Below are 18,836 nucleotides of genomic sequence, written 5' to 3' on the forward strand. Positions count from 1 at the left end.
GCATTTTTTCTGAACATAAAATAACAGCCAGATGTATTGTCAGTAAGTCTCCATTATTAGTATTTCCTGACACTAAGAAGCAATGCCGCTTTACATGATTGACAGGGGAATGGACTCATACAGATTCTTGGTGCTCAGAGGAGAATGTGATGTTTTTATTCAAATGTTGCTACTTTGTAACAGTCTTTCTTTTGAAGCAATACTAACACAATACTTTTCTGTTTCATCTCCCCTCTTGGGTGATAATTTTGGTGAAAGCAGAGGATTTATCTCTAGCTGGGGGGGGAGGTGGAGGTTCTTGCTCTCAGTGAACCTGACATAAAACAGTTATCCCAGCCCCTTTAATTAAGCCGAGACCCAACTCTGTACATGGGGAAACCAAGGTGTGAAATTCATCTGCTTCACTTCCAGATTTCTGCAGGACTAAGGCAGAAAGTGTCCTTGACAACTAAACACATGGACAAGAGTTGTGTTCTGTTGTCAGGCATTTCTAGGTGCGGTGTCCCTTTAAATGGACCTATAGTCTACATGTTGCATAAAGTGACCAGTGAGCCTGTGGATCGTGGCTCTGGGAATTCTGTGACTCTATCAGACCACCCACTGGCATTACCTTAGGTGGTTGTCCCAAGGGTTGTTGCCCCCTTCCGCTTCCACGTCTGCAGCCCCCTGTGTCCTCCACACAGAGTGCGGATCTTGGGCTTCTTCAGCTCTGCTTTTGTCAATGGACGACTTCCTGCCACGATCCTGAGGGGCAATCGGTGGATTTCTGGGGTCTGCCGAGAAAACACAGAGAGTGCCATAAACCCCACACAGTCAGCTGACCTTAACCAGAAGTATATAAAGACATTGAAACAAATGATACTTACCAAGGCAAAGGGGACCATCTTCTACCATGAACCCCTGTGACGAGCACCATTCCAAAAAAAACAACCCCCAAACAGTTGGACAACTCAAGAAGAGCGGAGCTTCATTCTCAACAGACCTTTCCTGCGTCCCGCAGCACTTGTCATACAGCGGACTGTCAGCTCTCGCAGAAACCATCACTATTACACACCGAGTCCTAACATATTTCCTTTCAAGAAATTGTTACATTTTTTGCCAAATATTTCGATTTTCTCCACTTTTCTCCTTGGCAGAATTCTTTAGATTTTATACGTAAAAACACAGCAGTAGCGCAGGTTGCCAATATTCACCTCCGGCTGCACGACGGCCCGGGGGGTAAAGCGCATTGTGCAAACATCTCGAATGGTCTAGTGAGCTATGTACAAGCTCTGCCAGATCAAACTGCAAATATTTGCCGGGAATGTTTGTTTTTTAATTTTACAAAGGAAATCTCGAGGCAAATGGGCTTTAAAAAACTGAGTAAGTGAGGCAAGGTAATGAGAAAACGTGTAATAACAGGGCTGCCACGGAGAATGCTGCGGAGAGGGCTGCTGCCCTTAGGAATTTCAGGGACGCTCTTTTGGTTTCCGTATTTCATGTAGTGTCGGAAATACTTGGCACAAATCCTAAAGATATAGAGGATTGTCACAAAGTTCTATGTTGTCATCATGTATCGATGTACATGTATATGAAATGCATTGTGTAAATTGCAGTACCACTCATGACCACCAGGGCCCAGCTTTTACAGCTGGGCACATATAGCGCCCTGCAGCTTGAGGCCTAATCTAGGACAGGATTTGCATGTGCAGTGTGATTGTCACATGCTGAATGGCGCTGACAGAATTTTTGCAAGAACTTGTCATTTTTACAAATTCTCCTACGTATTGTACAGTGTTTTTTTTTTCTTTTTATGCCATATAAATATTTCCAAAAAGGGACTTTAAAGTCACACCTGCATTGACCGTGCGTTTCCAAAATTGCACAGTATAAATTCTGCAGTTCCACTTATGACCACTGGGGCACAACTTTTACAACTCACATAATTCACACTTTTATTGCTGTTTGTCACCCGTCTAGTGCAGGACCCTGGTAGACAGAAAAACTTTTTTTTTAACCCTATCATAGCTCCAAATCCTATACATGTTTGAACATTTCCTGTTTGTACCCAGTATCCCAGGCAAAAAAAAGCGCCTTCTTTTAGTTTTGCGCAGCTATTATCTTTGGATTTCGATGCGGCTGCAGAGAACTTTTTTTTTTATGTAACTCCCTCCGGCATCTTTTATTTTTAGCGCATTTCCAATTAGAGCATGTTTTGATTTACTAGTCCTCCAAAGATGAGTGCAGTATTGATTGCTTATTGATCTCCTATTCTAAGAGGAAAGGGAGATATAGGAAGACATTCTGCAACCGGGATCGATAGCAGATAAACAACTTCATCTGACGGCTGGTACAGTATCGGGAAGGGATCAAGAAGAGACCTCACTTGATTTGCTGAGCAATGAAAGTGACTCGTCAGACATACTGGATGCCATTCATTCTGCTTCATGTCCATTTTCCATAAACCCTCTATCCAAAGTAAAGGATAGACATCTCCACAACACTATTATTCTACGAGGACAGTTTGCATCGGAGATGTTGTCCATTTACACTGGCTCCTTGAAGGGAACATCAACTATGGGAAAATCTAGAATCCGCGGTGATCAGCCGTGATCTGACAGCAAGTGTTAATTTTCTTGCAGCGCCACCACAGGAGAAAAGAAGCATTACATAGTGCAAGTCCTCCAGGCAGAAAAAATGCTCTTGTCTTGTTCTGCGCTGCCTGATAGATAAGCGTCCTAAACTTTATTATCTCACAAAGTTTATATAAAGGAATTAAAGCTGTTTTCCTAAAGTAAAATTAATGAATAAAATGCTTTGTCGTGGCCACTATCGGTCTCCATCCAACTGCCCAATTAATTCTCTCATAAGACAGTTTCTTAGAAGAGAAATGTCTGGAAAGATAATGAAGTGGCAGAGTCTTGCAAGGGTTAATGCTAACATGAGCTAGGACCACAGGTGGCAGTAGAGGTTAATCTCAATGGTGCTGAGAACCAGAGATAACAGTTCTGTTCTTAGCACTCAGATCCGGGGAGATATATACTGGTACTAAAATCCTGGCTGCATGTGACCACCACTAGGGGGAGCTATTTGTATATGTATTTGTACAGCTGTACTCCAAAAGAGCTGCACTGAGCTCCCCCTAGTGGTTAATGTTGGCAAACGCTACGACAACATGACTGAAAGGAGAGGGGGCAATAAGGTGCTTGGTTCTATAGCGCCAAGGCCCCTATAAGTGTTGTGATATACAGACTCTGACCACAGCTGTGTTATATAGAGGTCAGACTAGATGCTGGACACGTATGCTATGAAGTGTCATCATATACAAGCCGTGTTCTTACCTGACTTGACAGAGCAGTGGATATGCGCTTTGGATTCATAGTACACCCAGTCAAATCCAGCCTCCACGGCCAGCCGTGCCAGCATCCCATATTTATTCCGGTCCCTATCCGAGGTGGTGATGTCCACCGCTCGCCCCTCATAATGTAAGGATTCATCAGAATGATGGCCGTCCTCATCCCAGCCCTCAGTCACTCGCAGCTTAATGCCCGGCCATTGGTTCATGACAGAGATGGCCAACGAGTTTAGACGGTCTTTGCAGCGCTGGAAAAGAAGAAAAAAAAACAAGATATGAACTTCAAGGCGCACCAAAAACCTAAACTTATTATTTACACTTAATTGAATGACATTTTACGCTAATGTAGTGGTAGCTGATGTAGAACTACAACTCCCAGCATGTCTTGACAGTCGATGGGAGTTGTAGTTTTGCTGTAGAGCTGCTCGTTGTAGATTATTGCTCTAATGTGTATGAAATTTTAAATAAATGAAGAAACTTTGCAAATAGTCACGATAAAAAGAATGTTCTGCCACTTTGTATGCAGCTCCTATGCAGACCTATGTGTCTCCATGGTTACAGACTACAATTGAACCCTGTGCAGTCTGATCTCGCAGTCATCTGCTAGTCTTCATCTATTGTCTTTAGTAGAGTTGGTGCAAATCGATTTACATGTCCTATTCCATCAACCATGACAATGGTCTGTAGCCGCCAGACTGGAGAGGGGTCCCGCCTCTTACCTGGTGGGGTCCGCAGCTCTTCTTTTGATTAGATGGGCTAACGTGACATCACAAGTGCGTCAAATCGCAATGATGATGTCGCACTAGGGAGACTAATCAAAAGAAGAGCTGAGCAACTAAGAGGCGGGACCCCCTCTCCAGTGTGGCAGGTACAGACCATTGTCGTGGCCGATGGAATAGGACGTGCAAATCAGTTTGCATCAAGTCTTGTCTGCAAAGTCCAATAAGAAGAGGCAGAAGAGTAACACATGTCTGCAGGATCAGACTACACAGGGTTTATTTGTAGTCTGTAACCATGGAGACACATAGGCCTGTAACCATGGAGACACATAGCAGCTGTGTACTGAAAACAGTAGGAGAATTTCATTCAAGACTATTTGCGAAGTGGCTTCATTTTTATTTTAGATCTTGTAGAGCAATAAAAGCACAAGAAAATATTCTATGCACGTTGGTTCCATAATGTAGATTAGTTTCTACATGTTGGCGTTTCCTACTCTGAATATGGGCTCGATGGCTCGTGAGGTCCACATTCCCCATCCTCGAAATCTCACCCTATGCTCCCTGATGGCCCATGAGATCCTCATTCCCCATCCTCAAAATCTCACCCTATGCTCCCTGATGGCCAGTGAGGTCCACATTCTCCACCCTCGAGATCTCAGCCTGTGCTCCCTGATGGCCCAATGAGGTCCTCATTCCCCATCCTCGAGATCTCAGCCTGTGCTCTCTGATGCCCCATGAGGTCCACATTCCCCATCCTCGAAATCTCACCCTATGCTCCCTGATGGCCAATGAGGTCCACATTCTCCACCCTCGAAATTTCATGCTGTGCTCCCTGATGGCCCAATGAAGTCCACATTCCCCATCCTCGAGATCTCAACCTGTGCTCTCTGATGGCCCGTGAGGTCCACATTCCCCATCCTCGAAATCTCACCCTATGCTCCCTGATGGCCAGTGAGGTCCACATTCCCCATCCTCGAAATCTCACCCTATGCTCCCTGATGGCCAGTGAGGTCCACATTCCCCATCCTCGAAATCTCACCCTATGCTCCCTGATGGCCAGTGAGGTCCACATTCCCCATCCTCAAAATCTCACCCTATGCTCCCTGATGGCCAGTGAGGTGCACATTCCCAATCCTCAAAATCTCACCCTATGGTCCCTGATGGCCAGTGAGGTCCACATTCCCCATTCTCAAAATCTCACCTTCTGCTCCCTGATGGCTCGTGAAGTCTACATTCCCCATCCTTGAAATCTCACCCTATGCTCCCTGATGGCCCGTGAGGTCCACATTCCCCATCCTCGAAATCTCACCCTTTGCTCTCTGATGGCCCGTGAAGTCCACATTCCCCATCCTTGAAATCTCCCTGATGGCCCGTGAGGTCCACATTCCCCATCCTTGAAATCTCAGCCTGTGCTCCCTGATGGCCCATGAGGTCCACATTCCCGATCCTTGAGATCTCAGCCTGCGCTCCCTGATGGCCCAATGAGGTCCACATTCCCCATCCTTGAAATCTCAGCCTGTGCTCCCTGCATGTTGAAGGTCTAGGAGGCTCAACCACATTCAGTATGAGATAGTCAGGGATTGGGCTTGTGGGTCCCGGTCTTCTGACAAAGTTTGACTGCGTAAACCCAGTGGAACATGAGTGGTTCAGTCCTAGCGCACAGACAGCGTCTGTCTACATGCACCCCGGCCCGTAGTGCACACGTCTCCCTTCAACCCCTGGACTTGGCCTTCACCTGAAGTTCTACTTTAATAATGGATGTTGTGATTAACTGCTTAAGAGACCACATCACATTCTGTGCGAGGTCCAGAGGATGGCGCTGTCCTTCAGAAAGGGACCGAACTAGTATCAGAATGGTGTCCTTGGTCATTACTGGGGTATCAAAGCATCGTCTGTTACTACAGTGGGTGGCTGACAAGTCTCTGGGGGCTCTATGCTTTACTTTGATGTGCAGCACACCATTTCTTTAAGTGAGGGGTACTCGGCTCAGAAATATTTTAGAAATTTAGCTCTAAAATATTTATGCCATATTTTGGGTTCTCCTCTTTGCATTAATCCTTCCCATATGGCCGCGTACAAGTGGGTGTGGAGGAAACCATAGCGGATCCTCTGGTAATAGACAAGGCTGAAGCCACTGCTAATGTCCGGATCGTGGGGTTCAGAGTGACATAGATGCCCAATGTATTGGTTACTGATCCTGCACTTGTAGCTTCCACTTGGTCCAAGCAGAAGACGCCAACAATCAGCTGGACAACTGCTATGTACATGCTCAATCAAAGCTTCAGGGGATTCATTAGACGGGGGTGATCCCATCCAGAACCCCATTATTACGCACAATGCTATAAATAGTTTATGACATTTTTCCTTTTGGAATGAAGCTTCACCGTCATTATTAGCGGATCAGGGGGGTCTCATCTGTGGGCTTTACGGATGCCCCTTGTGATGCCCGGAGAATGGCTCATACACGGCCTGGTATAACTGTTCCCAGTCTTCTCCTGCCCGGTATACCACAGGTATTCACTACGTTCTCATACCAAGTGACGTCATCCATATACTCGGCTTCAAAGACAATGGGAGAGCTGCGCCCGCTCCTGCCCACAGGCACATGGGATCAGATGTTACAGTAAAGCCATGACTTCTCATGGCTTCTGCCAGGTGCACGGTGCTGAGACTTGTCCTGCCGCTGTGCCTACACCTGGACACCTGCAGAAGCCTCTGGTTTAAAGAGCCAGTTGCTGAATCTACATATTAGATGTCTAGGAGTCTAACCCACACAGGACAGGACGACCATAGTATGCTTGATGACCTCCCTCGTCTCCCCCCAACCTCTACAGTTGTATTTTAGCCTCTGAATCCCTAAGTTCTTGTGGAGATTAGCTGCAACTAATGAGTCTGGCAGCTGCTTTCTGTCCTATTCACACTAAGAACACATGCACAACCGGCCAACCTGAGCATGCATGTGTGTGTTAGGGAGATAGGGAGGTATCAGGGGAACCAGAGGTTTGCCCACTGCTATATACAGTGGGGCAAAAAAGTATTTAGTCAGTCAGCAATAGTGCAAGTTCCACCACTTAAAAAGATGAGAGGTGTCTGTAATTTACATCATAGGTAGACCTCAACTATGGGAGACAAACTGAGAAAAAAAAATCCAGAAAATCACATTGTCTGTTTTTTTAACAATTTATTTGCATATTATGGTGGAAAATAAGTATTTGGTCAGAAACAAACAATCAAGATTTCTGGCTCTCACAGACCTGTAACTTCTTTAAGAGTCTCCTCTTTCCTCCACTCATTACCTGTAGTAATGGCACCTGTTTAAACTTGTTATCAGTATAAAAAGACACCTGTGCACACCCTCAAACAGTCTGACTCCAAACTCCACTATGGTGAAGACCAAAGAGCTGTCAAAGGACGCCAGAAACAAAATTGTAGCCCTGCACCAGGCTGGGAAGACTGAATCTGCAATAGCCAACCAGCTTGGAGTGAAGAAATCAACAGTGGGAGCAATAATTAGAAAATGGAAGACATACAAGACCACTGATAATCTCCCTCGATCTGGGGCTCCTCGCAAAATCCCACCCCGTGGGGTCAGAATGATCACAAGAACGGTGAGCAAAAATCCCAGAACCACGCGGGGGGACCTAGTGAATGAACTGCAGAGAGCTGGGACCAATGTAACAAGGCCTACCATAAGTAACACACTACGCCACCATGGACTCAGATCCTGCAGTGCCAGACGTGTCCCACTGCTTAAGCCAGTACATGTCCGGGCCCATCTGAAGTTTGCTAGAGAGCATTTGGATGATCCAGAGGAGTTTTGGGAGAATGTCCTATGGTCTGATGAAACCAAACTGGAACTGTTTGGTAGAAACACAACTTGTCGTGTTTGGAGGAAAAAGAATACTGAGTTGCATCCATCAAACACCATACCTACTGTAAAGCATGGTGGTGGAAACATCATGCTTTGGGGCTGTTTCTCTGCAAAGGGGCCAGGACGACTGATCCGGGTACATGAAAGAATGAATGGGGCCATGTATCGTGAGATTTTGAGTGCAAACCTCCTTCCATCAGCAAGGGCATTGAAGATGAAACGTGGCTGGGTCTTTCAACATGACAATGATCTCAACCCTATAGAAAACCTTTGGAGGGAGTTGAAAGTCCATGTTGCCAAGCGAAAAGCCAAAAACATCACTGCTCTAGAGGAGATCTGCATGGAGGAATGGGCCAACATACCAACAACAGTGTGTGGCAACCTTGTGAAGACTTACAGAAAACGTTTGACCTCTGTCATTGCCAACAAAGGATATATTACAAAGTATTGAGATGAAATTTTGTTTCTGACCAAATACTTATTTTCCACCATAATATGCAAATAAAATGTTAAAAAAACAGACAGTGATTTTCTGGATTTTTTTTTCTCAGTTTGTCTCCCATAGTTGAGGTCTACCTATGATGTAAATTACAGACGCCTCTCATCTTTTTAAGTGGTGGAACTTGCACTATTGCTGACTGACTAAATACTTTCTTGCCCCACTGTAATGTGTATCTCCAGCCTTATAGCAATCCAGTGACCATGGGCATCTCCATTCTTAGAAGGGGTTGCCTAGATGGAACATCCCCTTTAGGAGGCATAATCATACACATTATGGCCATCTATCGGGCCCTATAGATTGTACAGAACCATAGAAGGGGCATCTGTACAGGGGTCCACAGATAAGAGGGTCACTGTCACCTGGAAAGAACCATGAGCGGATCCGAGCTCCATAGGAAGCTATTGGAGGTTATTCCAAACGCTTCGTGGTGTTCTGGACCCCAGGAAAATCCATCAGACACTTCATCATTCCTCTATCATAAACGATTCATGTGACTCTCCATCTGCGAGCCGGGTGTGAATATGTCCCACTCTATAGGATTCATGTATAGGGCAAAAACCTCCTGATCTCATGTGTTCCCTGCCAGATACATTATTATTATTTTTATTATTATACATTTTTATAGCGCCATTTATTCCATGGCGCTTTACATGTGATACATAGTTAGAGCCTGCCCCTCCAGTGCTGTCAGGATGGAGAGATCGTCTCTAATAGATTGTTTTATCTCCCTCCTGGGACGGGTGTTCAGTGCCAGCATCAGGCTGTCTGCCCGCACACAGCTACACTTATAAAATATGGATGCCTCACTAATGTTCCATGCCATGCGGTAATGTTTACAAACCTGGAGGTGCCAATGAGCTGAGCAAGACTAGAAACACAAGCGGCTTCCACCAGTCCCCAGCGCGCGGCCGCACCAGTCACACTACAAGTCCCAGGACGCCATGTGACGCATATTGCAGTCCTGATGCACTGTAACAATCATAAGCGTCAATCTATCATTGTTTATACATGCTCTGTACTGTAGGGGAATGTTCACATCTTTATACATGCTCTGTACTGTAGGGCGATGTTCACATCTAGATACATGCTCTGTACTGTAGGGGAATGTTCACATCTAGATACATGCTCTGTACTGTAGGGGAATGTTCACATCTTTATACATGCTCTGTACTGTAGGGCGATGTTCACATCTAGATACATGCTCTGTACTGTAGGGCGATGTTCACATCTAGATACATGCTCTGTACTGTAGGGCGATGTTCACATCTTTATACATGCTCTGTACTGTAGGGCGATGTTCACATCTAGATACATGCTCTGTACTGTAGGGGAATGTTCACATCTTTATACATGCTCTGTACTGTAGGGCGATGTTCACATCTAGATACATGCTCTGTACTGTAGGGCGATGTTCACATCTAGATACATGCTCTGTACTGTAGGGGAATGTTCACATCTAGATACATGCTCTGTACTGTAGGGCGATGTTCACATCTAGATACATGCTCTGTACTGTAGGGCGATGTTCACATCTAGATACATGCTCTGTACTGTAGGGCGATGTTCACATCTTTATACATGCTCTGTACTGTAGGGGAATGTTCACATCTTTATACATGCTCTGTACTGTAGGGCGATGTTCACATCTAGCTTTTTTAATGCGTTTTTTTTTTCTACATGAATAATGCAAACTATGGACAGAAAAACCCATTTTTTTAAGTGATGTTGATGCATTTTTTGTGGTGCCAAGACATTTTAATCTCAATGGAGAAAAACGGCCTTAAAAACACTGGAAGAATTGATATTGACGTTTTAAACAAATAACAGTGGTGCTGTATATGGCGACAGGTGTACTATATACATCTATATTATGGAATGTATAAAATATAAATATATATATATCATGGTAGGTGTACTATGTATAGTCGGGGGATATATTATATACATGTGGCAGTTGTCCTATATATGTAATATACTGCCAGGTATATTATATATGACAGCAGTTGTCCTATATATAATGGCAGGTATATTGTATATGACAGCAGGTGTACTTTATATATCTACATTATGGCAGCAGGAGTCCTATATATAATGGCAGGTATATTGCACCCGTGATTTCTGACCTTGTTATTACTGATAATTGAGCACAATGTGGAGGACAATAAACTAAGGTCGATATAACACATTAGTGGCAGCAGAGGGTATTGATCTCGGCAGGTAGATAGAAGATGGGACATTCTCTCCTGATAGAACGGTTCATATAAGTTACATTCACATTAACCTCACGACAAGCAGCAATAAAACATACACGGATAGGAATCCAGCTTCTTGTCAATGCTCCATTTATCGTTAGTTCCACAGTTATAATCGGACTTTAGTTTGCCGGGTGCCGTGGTCCATTGCACATGATTCTTTGTATCGTCCTCCCTGCAGTTTATTGTTAAGGGGATCACGCGCTCCAGTGTCACAAGAACAATGCAGAGCACTTATCCGCAACGCACAGGTCCTGCCTGCGTATTAAAGGGGCAGTACAGTGGTACGGCTGTACGGACGCATGGCTCTGGGGCATAACTATGATGGGTGCAGGGGCCGCAATAATACCTGGAGCCTAAGGGGCCCAACGTGTGCCTTTGGCCTCTATGGAAAGACCATTATTATTACAGACTTGGAATAATTGGGGAACCCATTGGAGCTTTTGCATTGGGGCCCACAAGCGTCAAGTCACGCCACTGCTTGTCCCCCCAAAAAAATAAATTAGATTTCATGTGCCAGTCATGGGAAATCAAGTGAGAAAAATCCGGCTCCAAGTGCACTGGGGGCGTGTCAATGCATTTAGACTTTTTTAGACTGACGCCCCCTGTGCACTTCAAGCCTGATTTACATATGATTTTTACACTAGATTTCTCATGACTGGAATGTCGGATCTCTACAAAAAAAGGCGACATTGTAATTGCGGGACATTCATCTAAACAGCCAAACTGCTACTTCATACGTAAAAATGCGCAGAGAGGTTCCATATACGTATACGGTCACATTGGATCGTGTGCCTGTCATCTCTATAACCTCTAAAACAAACCGGTCGTATGCCAACAGAATGGCTCCGAAAATTAGCAAACACTTTGTGTGTGAAATCCGTTCTCAGCTCCTGTCCAGAACAATGCATCTCCATGGTACAGGCACAAACCTCGTACTCTGATCCTGCAGCCAGAAAGCCCCGTCCTGGGAATTCTACCCAAAAAGGCCACTTTTCGGCTTCGTTTGTGATCCGGTTTCCCCTATATTTAACATGGGGGCGCATGGACATGCGTTTGCATGCATTTTGCGATGCATGCGTCTTTTTTGCCGCAAGCGTTAGGGCGCAGAGGACGCAGCAAGATGCATTTTTTTTTGCGTCCAAAATCCGGCAAAAAAAAGACGCATTTGCATGCGTTCTTGTTTGCGCTGTGCGTTGCGTCGCCGACGCAGCCCCGCACATCGCAAATGTGAACGTAGCCTTAGCAAATGGTATAGAAGTAGTGGAGAGATGGAAGTATGACTGCAAGATCAGACTACATGGTTATTTCATTGTCTGTCACCATGGTAACGTATAGATCTGCACAGCAGCTGTAAACACAGAACGGTAGCAATGGTTCAGGCTTTATTTATATTTTTGCAGGTTTGAAAAGAAAGGGAAAAAATAAATCTTCCTACAAAGAACACTTGCACTTCAACCATCCAGTAGGAAATCAACCACTCATAGTCAGAAAAAAAATCCACCTGCTCAGCCGTTGGCTTGTACTTGACGCAAGAAAACATTTCCTGTGCCAACATTGTCATCAGAGCTGTATGTAAGGGGGTCCGCTGATTTTAATTGCTAAGCCAGCCCCCCTTTTCATTATTGCTGATTCTTCAGTAAGGGAGGGTGCTGGCATAGCTACTGAAATAAGCAGCCAGCCTCCTTCACACAGAGCTATGATGACATGTTGCCACAGGAAACTCTACTGGAGCTGAAATCTTAAGACAAGGAACAGAGCACATGATAAAGCTGGGAATGATGGAATAACGCAGATCTTGGAACCCCATACTTCTCCATGAACTAGACTAGAAAAACGTTAGGATTGGGACATATATATTGTACGTGAAATTCTTTACCTCTGCCCCTGCCCACAGTTCCACCCTGGGAGGCGACAAAGCATTAATTTTTCATTAAATTTCATGTGACTCCAAGACTGCAGTGTAGTTTGGGCATAACAAATGTAATGCATGAGTTGGCGGCTGCTACATTGTTGCCATTTGCTCTGCAGTCCCAGCCAAAGGTAAAGAATCTTCTGCACACAATGTTATCAAGGCCTCGGAATTCAAACACAGCTGCAAGGAAAATCAGTTCCTTATTTGATAAGATATGAGACCAGTGTCCTTCCCGGGAAATGACATTGCCGACACAAAACCCTTGGACTTGAAAGCTTTTTCATGTTTTCTTTTTACACTTTTGTGTCCCAAACACTCAAATAAATAATTACTGGCGCTAACATTTCCCGATTAACCAATAGATAGTAAAAATACGATGCCTCACAAAAGAGTCCATGAAAAAATCTACTACATGGCTTTGTTCACACTTTGCAATTTTGCAGCTTTTTTTTTTTGCTGCTTTTCTTATGCAAATTTTAAGCTGCGTTTTACAGTACCAGCAAAGTCTGAGATTTCAGAAATCTCATGCACACACATTAATTTTACTTCCCAGACTGATTTGGAAAACTGCTGCCTTTTTTTAAATTGCAGAATGTCACTACTTTCAGCATTTTTTTCAGCATATTTGCAGCATTTCCTCACCCATAGGAAACAATGGGTAAGAGCAAAAGCGCAGCAAAAGTTGTAGGTACCTGTTTTTGCTGCGTTTTTGGTTCACAAACCTAAGGAAGTTAAATCGGGATTTTTTGGGCCACTAAACTTTATATCAACATGCACAGGATACAACAAAAAAGAAGCAAAAACTCAACAACACCTGCTTTTTAAGCAGCTCTTAACGCAGTTGAAAATTTGCACTAAACAAACGCAACGTGGGAAGATGGCCTAATGCTGCCCCAGGAAAAGAGTATCACTTCTATAGTACAGCCTCCAATGTATAAGACTATAGCTGCAATACTGCCCCTATGTACCAGAATATAACTACTATAATACTGCCCCTATGTACAAGAATATAACTACTATAATACTGCCCCTATGTTCAAGAATATAACTACTATAATACTGCCCCTATGTACAAGAATATAACTACTATAATACTGCCCCTATGTACAGGAACATAACTACTATAATAGTGCCCCTATGTACAAGAATATAACTACTATAATACTGCCCCTATGTACAAGAATATAACTACTATAATACTGCTCCTATGTACAAGAATATAACTACTATAATACTGTCCCTATGTTCAAGAATATAACTACTATAATACTGCTCCTATATACAGGAATATAACTACTATAATACTGCCGCTATGTACAAGAATATAACTACTATAATACTGCCCCTATGTACAAGAATATAACTACTATAATACTGCTCCTATATACAGGAATATAACTACTATAATACTGCCCCTATGTACAAGAATATAACTACTATAATACTGCCCCTATGTACAAGACTTTAACTACTATAATACTGCCCCTATGTACAGGAATATAACTACTATAATACTGCCCCTATGTACACGAATATAACTACTATAATACTGCTCCAATATACAAGAATATAACTACTATAATACTGCTCCTATGTACAAGAATATAACTACTATAATACTGCTCCTATGTACAAGAATATAACTACTATAATACTGCCCCCTACGTACAAGAATATAACTGCTATAATACTGCTCCAATATACAAGAATATAACTACTATAATACTGCCGCTATGTACAAGAATATAACTACTATAATACTGCCCCTATGTACAAGAATATAACTACTATAATTCTGCTCCTATGTACAAGAATATAACTACTATAATACTGCTCCTATGTACAAGAATATAACTACTATAATACTGCCCCTATGTACAAGAATATAACTACTATAATACTGCTCCTATGTACAAGAATATAACTACTATAATACTGCCCCTATGTACAAGACTATAACTACTATAATACTGCCCCTATGTACAAGAATATAACTACTATAATACTGCTCCTATGTACAAGAATATAACTACTATAATACCGCTCCCTATGTACAAGAATATAACTACTATAATACTGCTCCTATGTACAAGAATATAACTACTATAATACTGCTCCAATATACAAGAATATAGCTACTATAATACTGCTCCTATATACAGGAATATAACTACTATAATACTGCCGCTAAGTACAAGAATATAATTACTATAATACTGCCCCTATATACAAGAATATAACTACTATAATACTGCTCCTATATACATGAATATAACTACTATAATACTGCCGGTAAGTACAAGAATATAATTACTATAATACTGTCCCTATATACAAGAATATAACTACTATAATACTGCCCCTATGTACAAGAATATAACTACTATAACACTGCTCCTATGTACAAGAATATAACTACTATAATACTGCCCCTATGTACAAGAATATAACTACTATAATACTGCTCCTATATACAGGAATATAACTACTATAATACTGCCGCTATTTACAAGAGCGTAACTACAATTCCAATACTACCGCCCTCTATGTACAATAATATGGACTAGAAAGGGAGGAAACCTTTACATTCTGACTTTGCTGTGCTCCTTCAGCTGGTAGCTCAGAAATATACAGTTGATACAGTAGATATAAAGGTCCCCAGTAACTTAGTGTCTGCATTCCTGGCAGGATATGTTGTGTCTAACACTATAGCTTCATTGTGAGTTTTCAATGTTATGTTTATTTCTTAATACAAATGTATCTGACTAAATGTAGCAAATGTGCATCTAACTCAGGAGTTTTAAAGGGGTTGTCCGGAGATAGGCCAGAAGTAAACAGTAACTCTGACTGCAGACTGCTGAATTGTGGCAGCGCTAGATGTGCACACTGTCACAATTTCCCTGTATTCCCGATGCAAGGGGGAAATCGCACACTCACTAGACGCCTGCTCTTTTCTAAACCACATAGGAGTCTAATCGATACATGACTGCAAGTATAAACATCGCGTACATGTGGTCACATGACCAGTCTCGCACCCTGGGAATATGGAAGAATTGTGACAGAGCGCACACCATACACAGTCAAGATTCGGCAGTCTGCAATCATGTAGACGGCAGAGTTTTGTCCCAAGCATGGACATCACCTTTAAAGGAAATATTTGGTCCATACTACAAAACAGAAAAAGTAATTGTGTTCTACGCATGTCTCCTACACTGATATGGAACTGCAGGAATGGACTTTATTAAAGGATTGTTCTCATTTGTTGTCCTCGGGAGCGCAGGACTCCCGACCCAGCAGCTTCATGTGTCCGGGGACAGTACACTCCTGAAGATTGACAGCTCACACGAGCGGCATAGATGAGTTCAGGCTCTGCACTGTCCGATACTTCAGCAGAATCAAAGGTGCACAGTGATACTAAAGCTGGCCAAATCCTGCGATCTATATATACAATTATATACAGGAGATGCTCGGGTTATACCGGCTGTACATATATAATTATATACAGGAGATGCCCAGGTTATACCGGCTGTACATATATAATTATATACAGGAGATGCCCAGGTTATACCGGCTGTACATATATAATTATATACAGGAGATGCCCAGGTTATACCAGCTGTACATATACAACCACTGGCAGAAATTATGGAATCATCGGCCTTGGAGGATGTTCATTCAGTTGTTTAATATTGTAGAAAAAAGCCGATCATAGACGTGGCACAAAACTACAGTCATTTCAAATGGCAACTTTCTGGCTTTTATAAACACTAAAAGAAATCAAGAACAAAAAATGTGGTAGTCAGTAATGGTTATTTTTTTTTTAACCAAGCCTAGGGGAAAAATTATGGAATCACTCAATTCTGAGGAAAAAATTATGGAATCACCCTGTAAATTTTCATACCCAAAAATAACACCTGCATCAAATGAGATCTGCTCGTTAGTCTGCATCTAAAAAGAAGTGATCACACCTTGGAGAGCTGTTGCACCAAGTGGACTGACATGAATCATGGCTCCAACACAAGAGATGTCAATTGAAACAAAGGAGAGGATTATCAAACTGTTAAAAGAGGGTAAATCATCATGCAATGTTGCAAAAGATGTTGGTTGTTCCCAGTCAGCTGTGTCTAAAATCTGGACCAAATACAAACAACATGGGAAGGTTGTTAAAGGCAAACATACTGGTAGACCAAGGAAAACATCAAAGCGTCAAGACCGGAAACTTAAAGCAATATGTCTCCAAAACAGGAAATGCGCAACAAAACAAAGGAGGAACGAATGGGAGGAAACTGGAGTCAACGTCTGTGACCGAACTGTAAGAAATCACCTAAACAGAAAAAAACAAGGTTACAATGAGCTAAGGAGAAGCAATTGTGGACTGTGGATGACTGGATGAAAGTCATATTCAGTGATGAATCGCAAATCTGCATTGGGCAAGGTGATGATGCCGGAACTTTTGTTTGGTGCCGTTCCAATGAGATTTATAAAGATGACTGCCTGAAAAGAACATGCAAATTTCCACAGTCATTGATGATATGGGGCTGCATGTCAGGTAAAGGCACTGGGGAGATGGCTGTCATTACATCTTCAATAAATGCACAAGTTTATGTTGATATTTTGGACACTTTTCTTATCCCATCAATTGAAAGGATGTTTGGGGATAATTAAATCATTTTCCAAGATGATAATGCATCCTGCCATACAGCAAAAACTGTGCAAACATTCCTGGAAAATAGACACATAAGGTCAATGTCATGGCTGCAAATAGTCCGGATCTCAGTCCAACTGAAAATCTTTGGTTGAAGTTGAAGAAAATAGTCGATGACAAGAATCCAACCTGCAAAGCTGATCTGGCAACAGCAGAGAACGTTGGAGCCAGATTGATGAAGAGTCCTGTGTGACCCTCATTAAGTCCAGGCCTCAGAGACTGCAAGCTGGAATAAAGGCCAGAGGCGGTGCAACAAAATACTAGTGATGTGTTGGAGGGTTTTTGTTTGTTTATTGTTGATGATTCCATAATTTTTTCCTCAGAATTGAGTGAGTCCATAATTTTTCCCCTATGCTTAGCTAAAAAAAAAAGTAACCATTACTGACTGCCACATTTTTAATTCTTGATTTCATTTAGTGTTTCTTAACACCTTCACGACATGCGCCGTACTAGTACTGCGCATGCCGTGTCACCCCCTTTGATGTGGGCTCTGGCGGTGAGCCCACATCAAAGTCGCGACATGTCAGCTGTTTTGTACAGCTGACATGTGCGCGCAATAGCGGCGGGTGAAATCGCTATTCACCTGCCGCTATTAACCTGTTAAATGCCGCTGTCAAACACAGACAGCGGCATTTAACCGGTGCTTCCGGCCGGGCGGCCGGAAATGATGTCATCGCCGACCCCCGTCACATGATCGGGGGTCGGCAATGCATCAGGAAGGTAACCACAGAGGTCCTTGAGACCTCTATGGTTACTGATGCAGGCCTGCTGTGAGCGCCACCCTGTGGTCGGCGCTCACAGCACACCTGCATTTCAGCTACATAGCAGCGATCTGATGATCGCTGCTATGTAGCAGAGCCGATCAGGCTATGCCAGCTTCTAGAGAAGACACAAAAGAGAATGGTAAAACCAAAAACACTCAGTTTGAAAAAATGTTTGCAGTAATCCGCAAGTGCTAGTAAAAGATGTAAATAACAGGGTATTTGGTTGATACGTTTTTTGCTGTTCTGCCCTGTATGCACATATGGATTTTTCCTCTCTGAACCCTGTTCACACAGGTAATATACAGATGATCAGGTTTTTAAATACATCAGATAGGGATTGCATACATTAGTTAGGACTGCTCTGATATGGGTATACCGTGAAGATTGGTAGAGCAGCTTAGTATACATTTTTTGCAAAAAACGTATCAACCAAATACCCTGTTATTTACATCTTTTACTAGCACTTGCGGATTACTGCAAACATTTTTTCAAACTGAGTGTTTTTGGTTTTACCATTCTCTTTTGTGTCTTCAGGTTTCTTGGTGGTGTGTGAACATGTTCTTACAGACTTGTTCACTGTGCAAGTAGCCCATGTGTTCCTGTTTCTATGCCAGCTTCTAGCCTCCCATGGAGGCTATTGAAGCATGGCACAAGTAAAAAAAAAAAAATGTTTTTAAAAATATATAAAAAATATAAAAGTTTAAATCACCCCCCTTTCGCCCCATCCTAAATAAAACAATTTAAAAAAAAACAAAAAACTACACGTATTTGGTA

At 42.7% G+C, this 18,836-nt stretch overlaps 1 protein-coding gene and 1 long non-coding RNA gene across 3 annotated transcripts in view; one reads left to right on the top strand and one right to left on the bottom strand.

Annotated features, from left to right (window-relative positions):
- The window catches only part of LOC138644417 (uncharacterized), a 301,511-nt gene that overhangs the window by 101,645 nt on the left and 181,030 nt on the right, over positions 1-18,836 (top strand). The gene's annotated exons all lie outside the window — the stretch shown is intronic.
- IHH (Indian hedgehog signaling molecule) overlaps positions 1-18,836 on the bottom strand; it is an 82,445-nt gene that overhangs the window by 18,639 nt on the left and 44,970 nt on the right. The window contains exons 2-3 of one of the 2 annotated variants that reach the window (XM_069732752.1): positions 3,321-3,582; positions 611-773 (exon numbers count right to left, since the gene is read on the bottom strand). In XM_069732752.1, coding sequence (XP_069588853.1) covers positions 611-773; positions 3,321-3,582 — 425 coding nt within the window. The remainder of the gene's footprint in view (positions 1-610; positions 774-3,320; positions 3,583-18,836) is intronic. The other variant, XM_069732751.1, reaches the window with a different exon arrangement.

This window comes from Ranitomeya imitator, chromosome 7, assembly GCF_032444005.1.
Source record: "Ranitomeya imitator isolate aRanImi1 chromosome 7, aRanImi1.pri, whole genome shotgun sequence".
In the NCBI taxonomy this organism is placed as follows: Eukaryota; Metazoa; Chordata; class Amphibia; order Anura; family Dendrobatidae; genus Ranitomeya; species Ranitomeya imitator.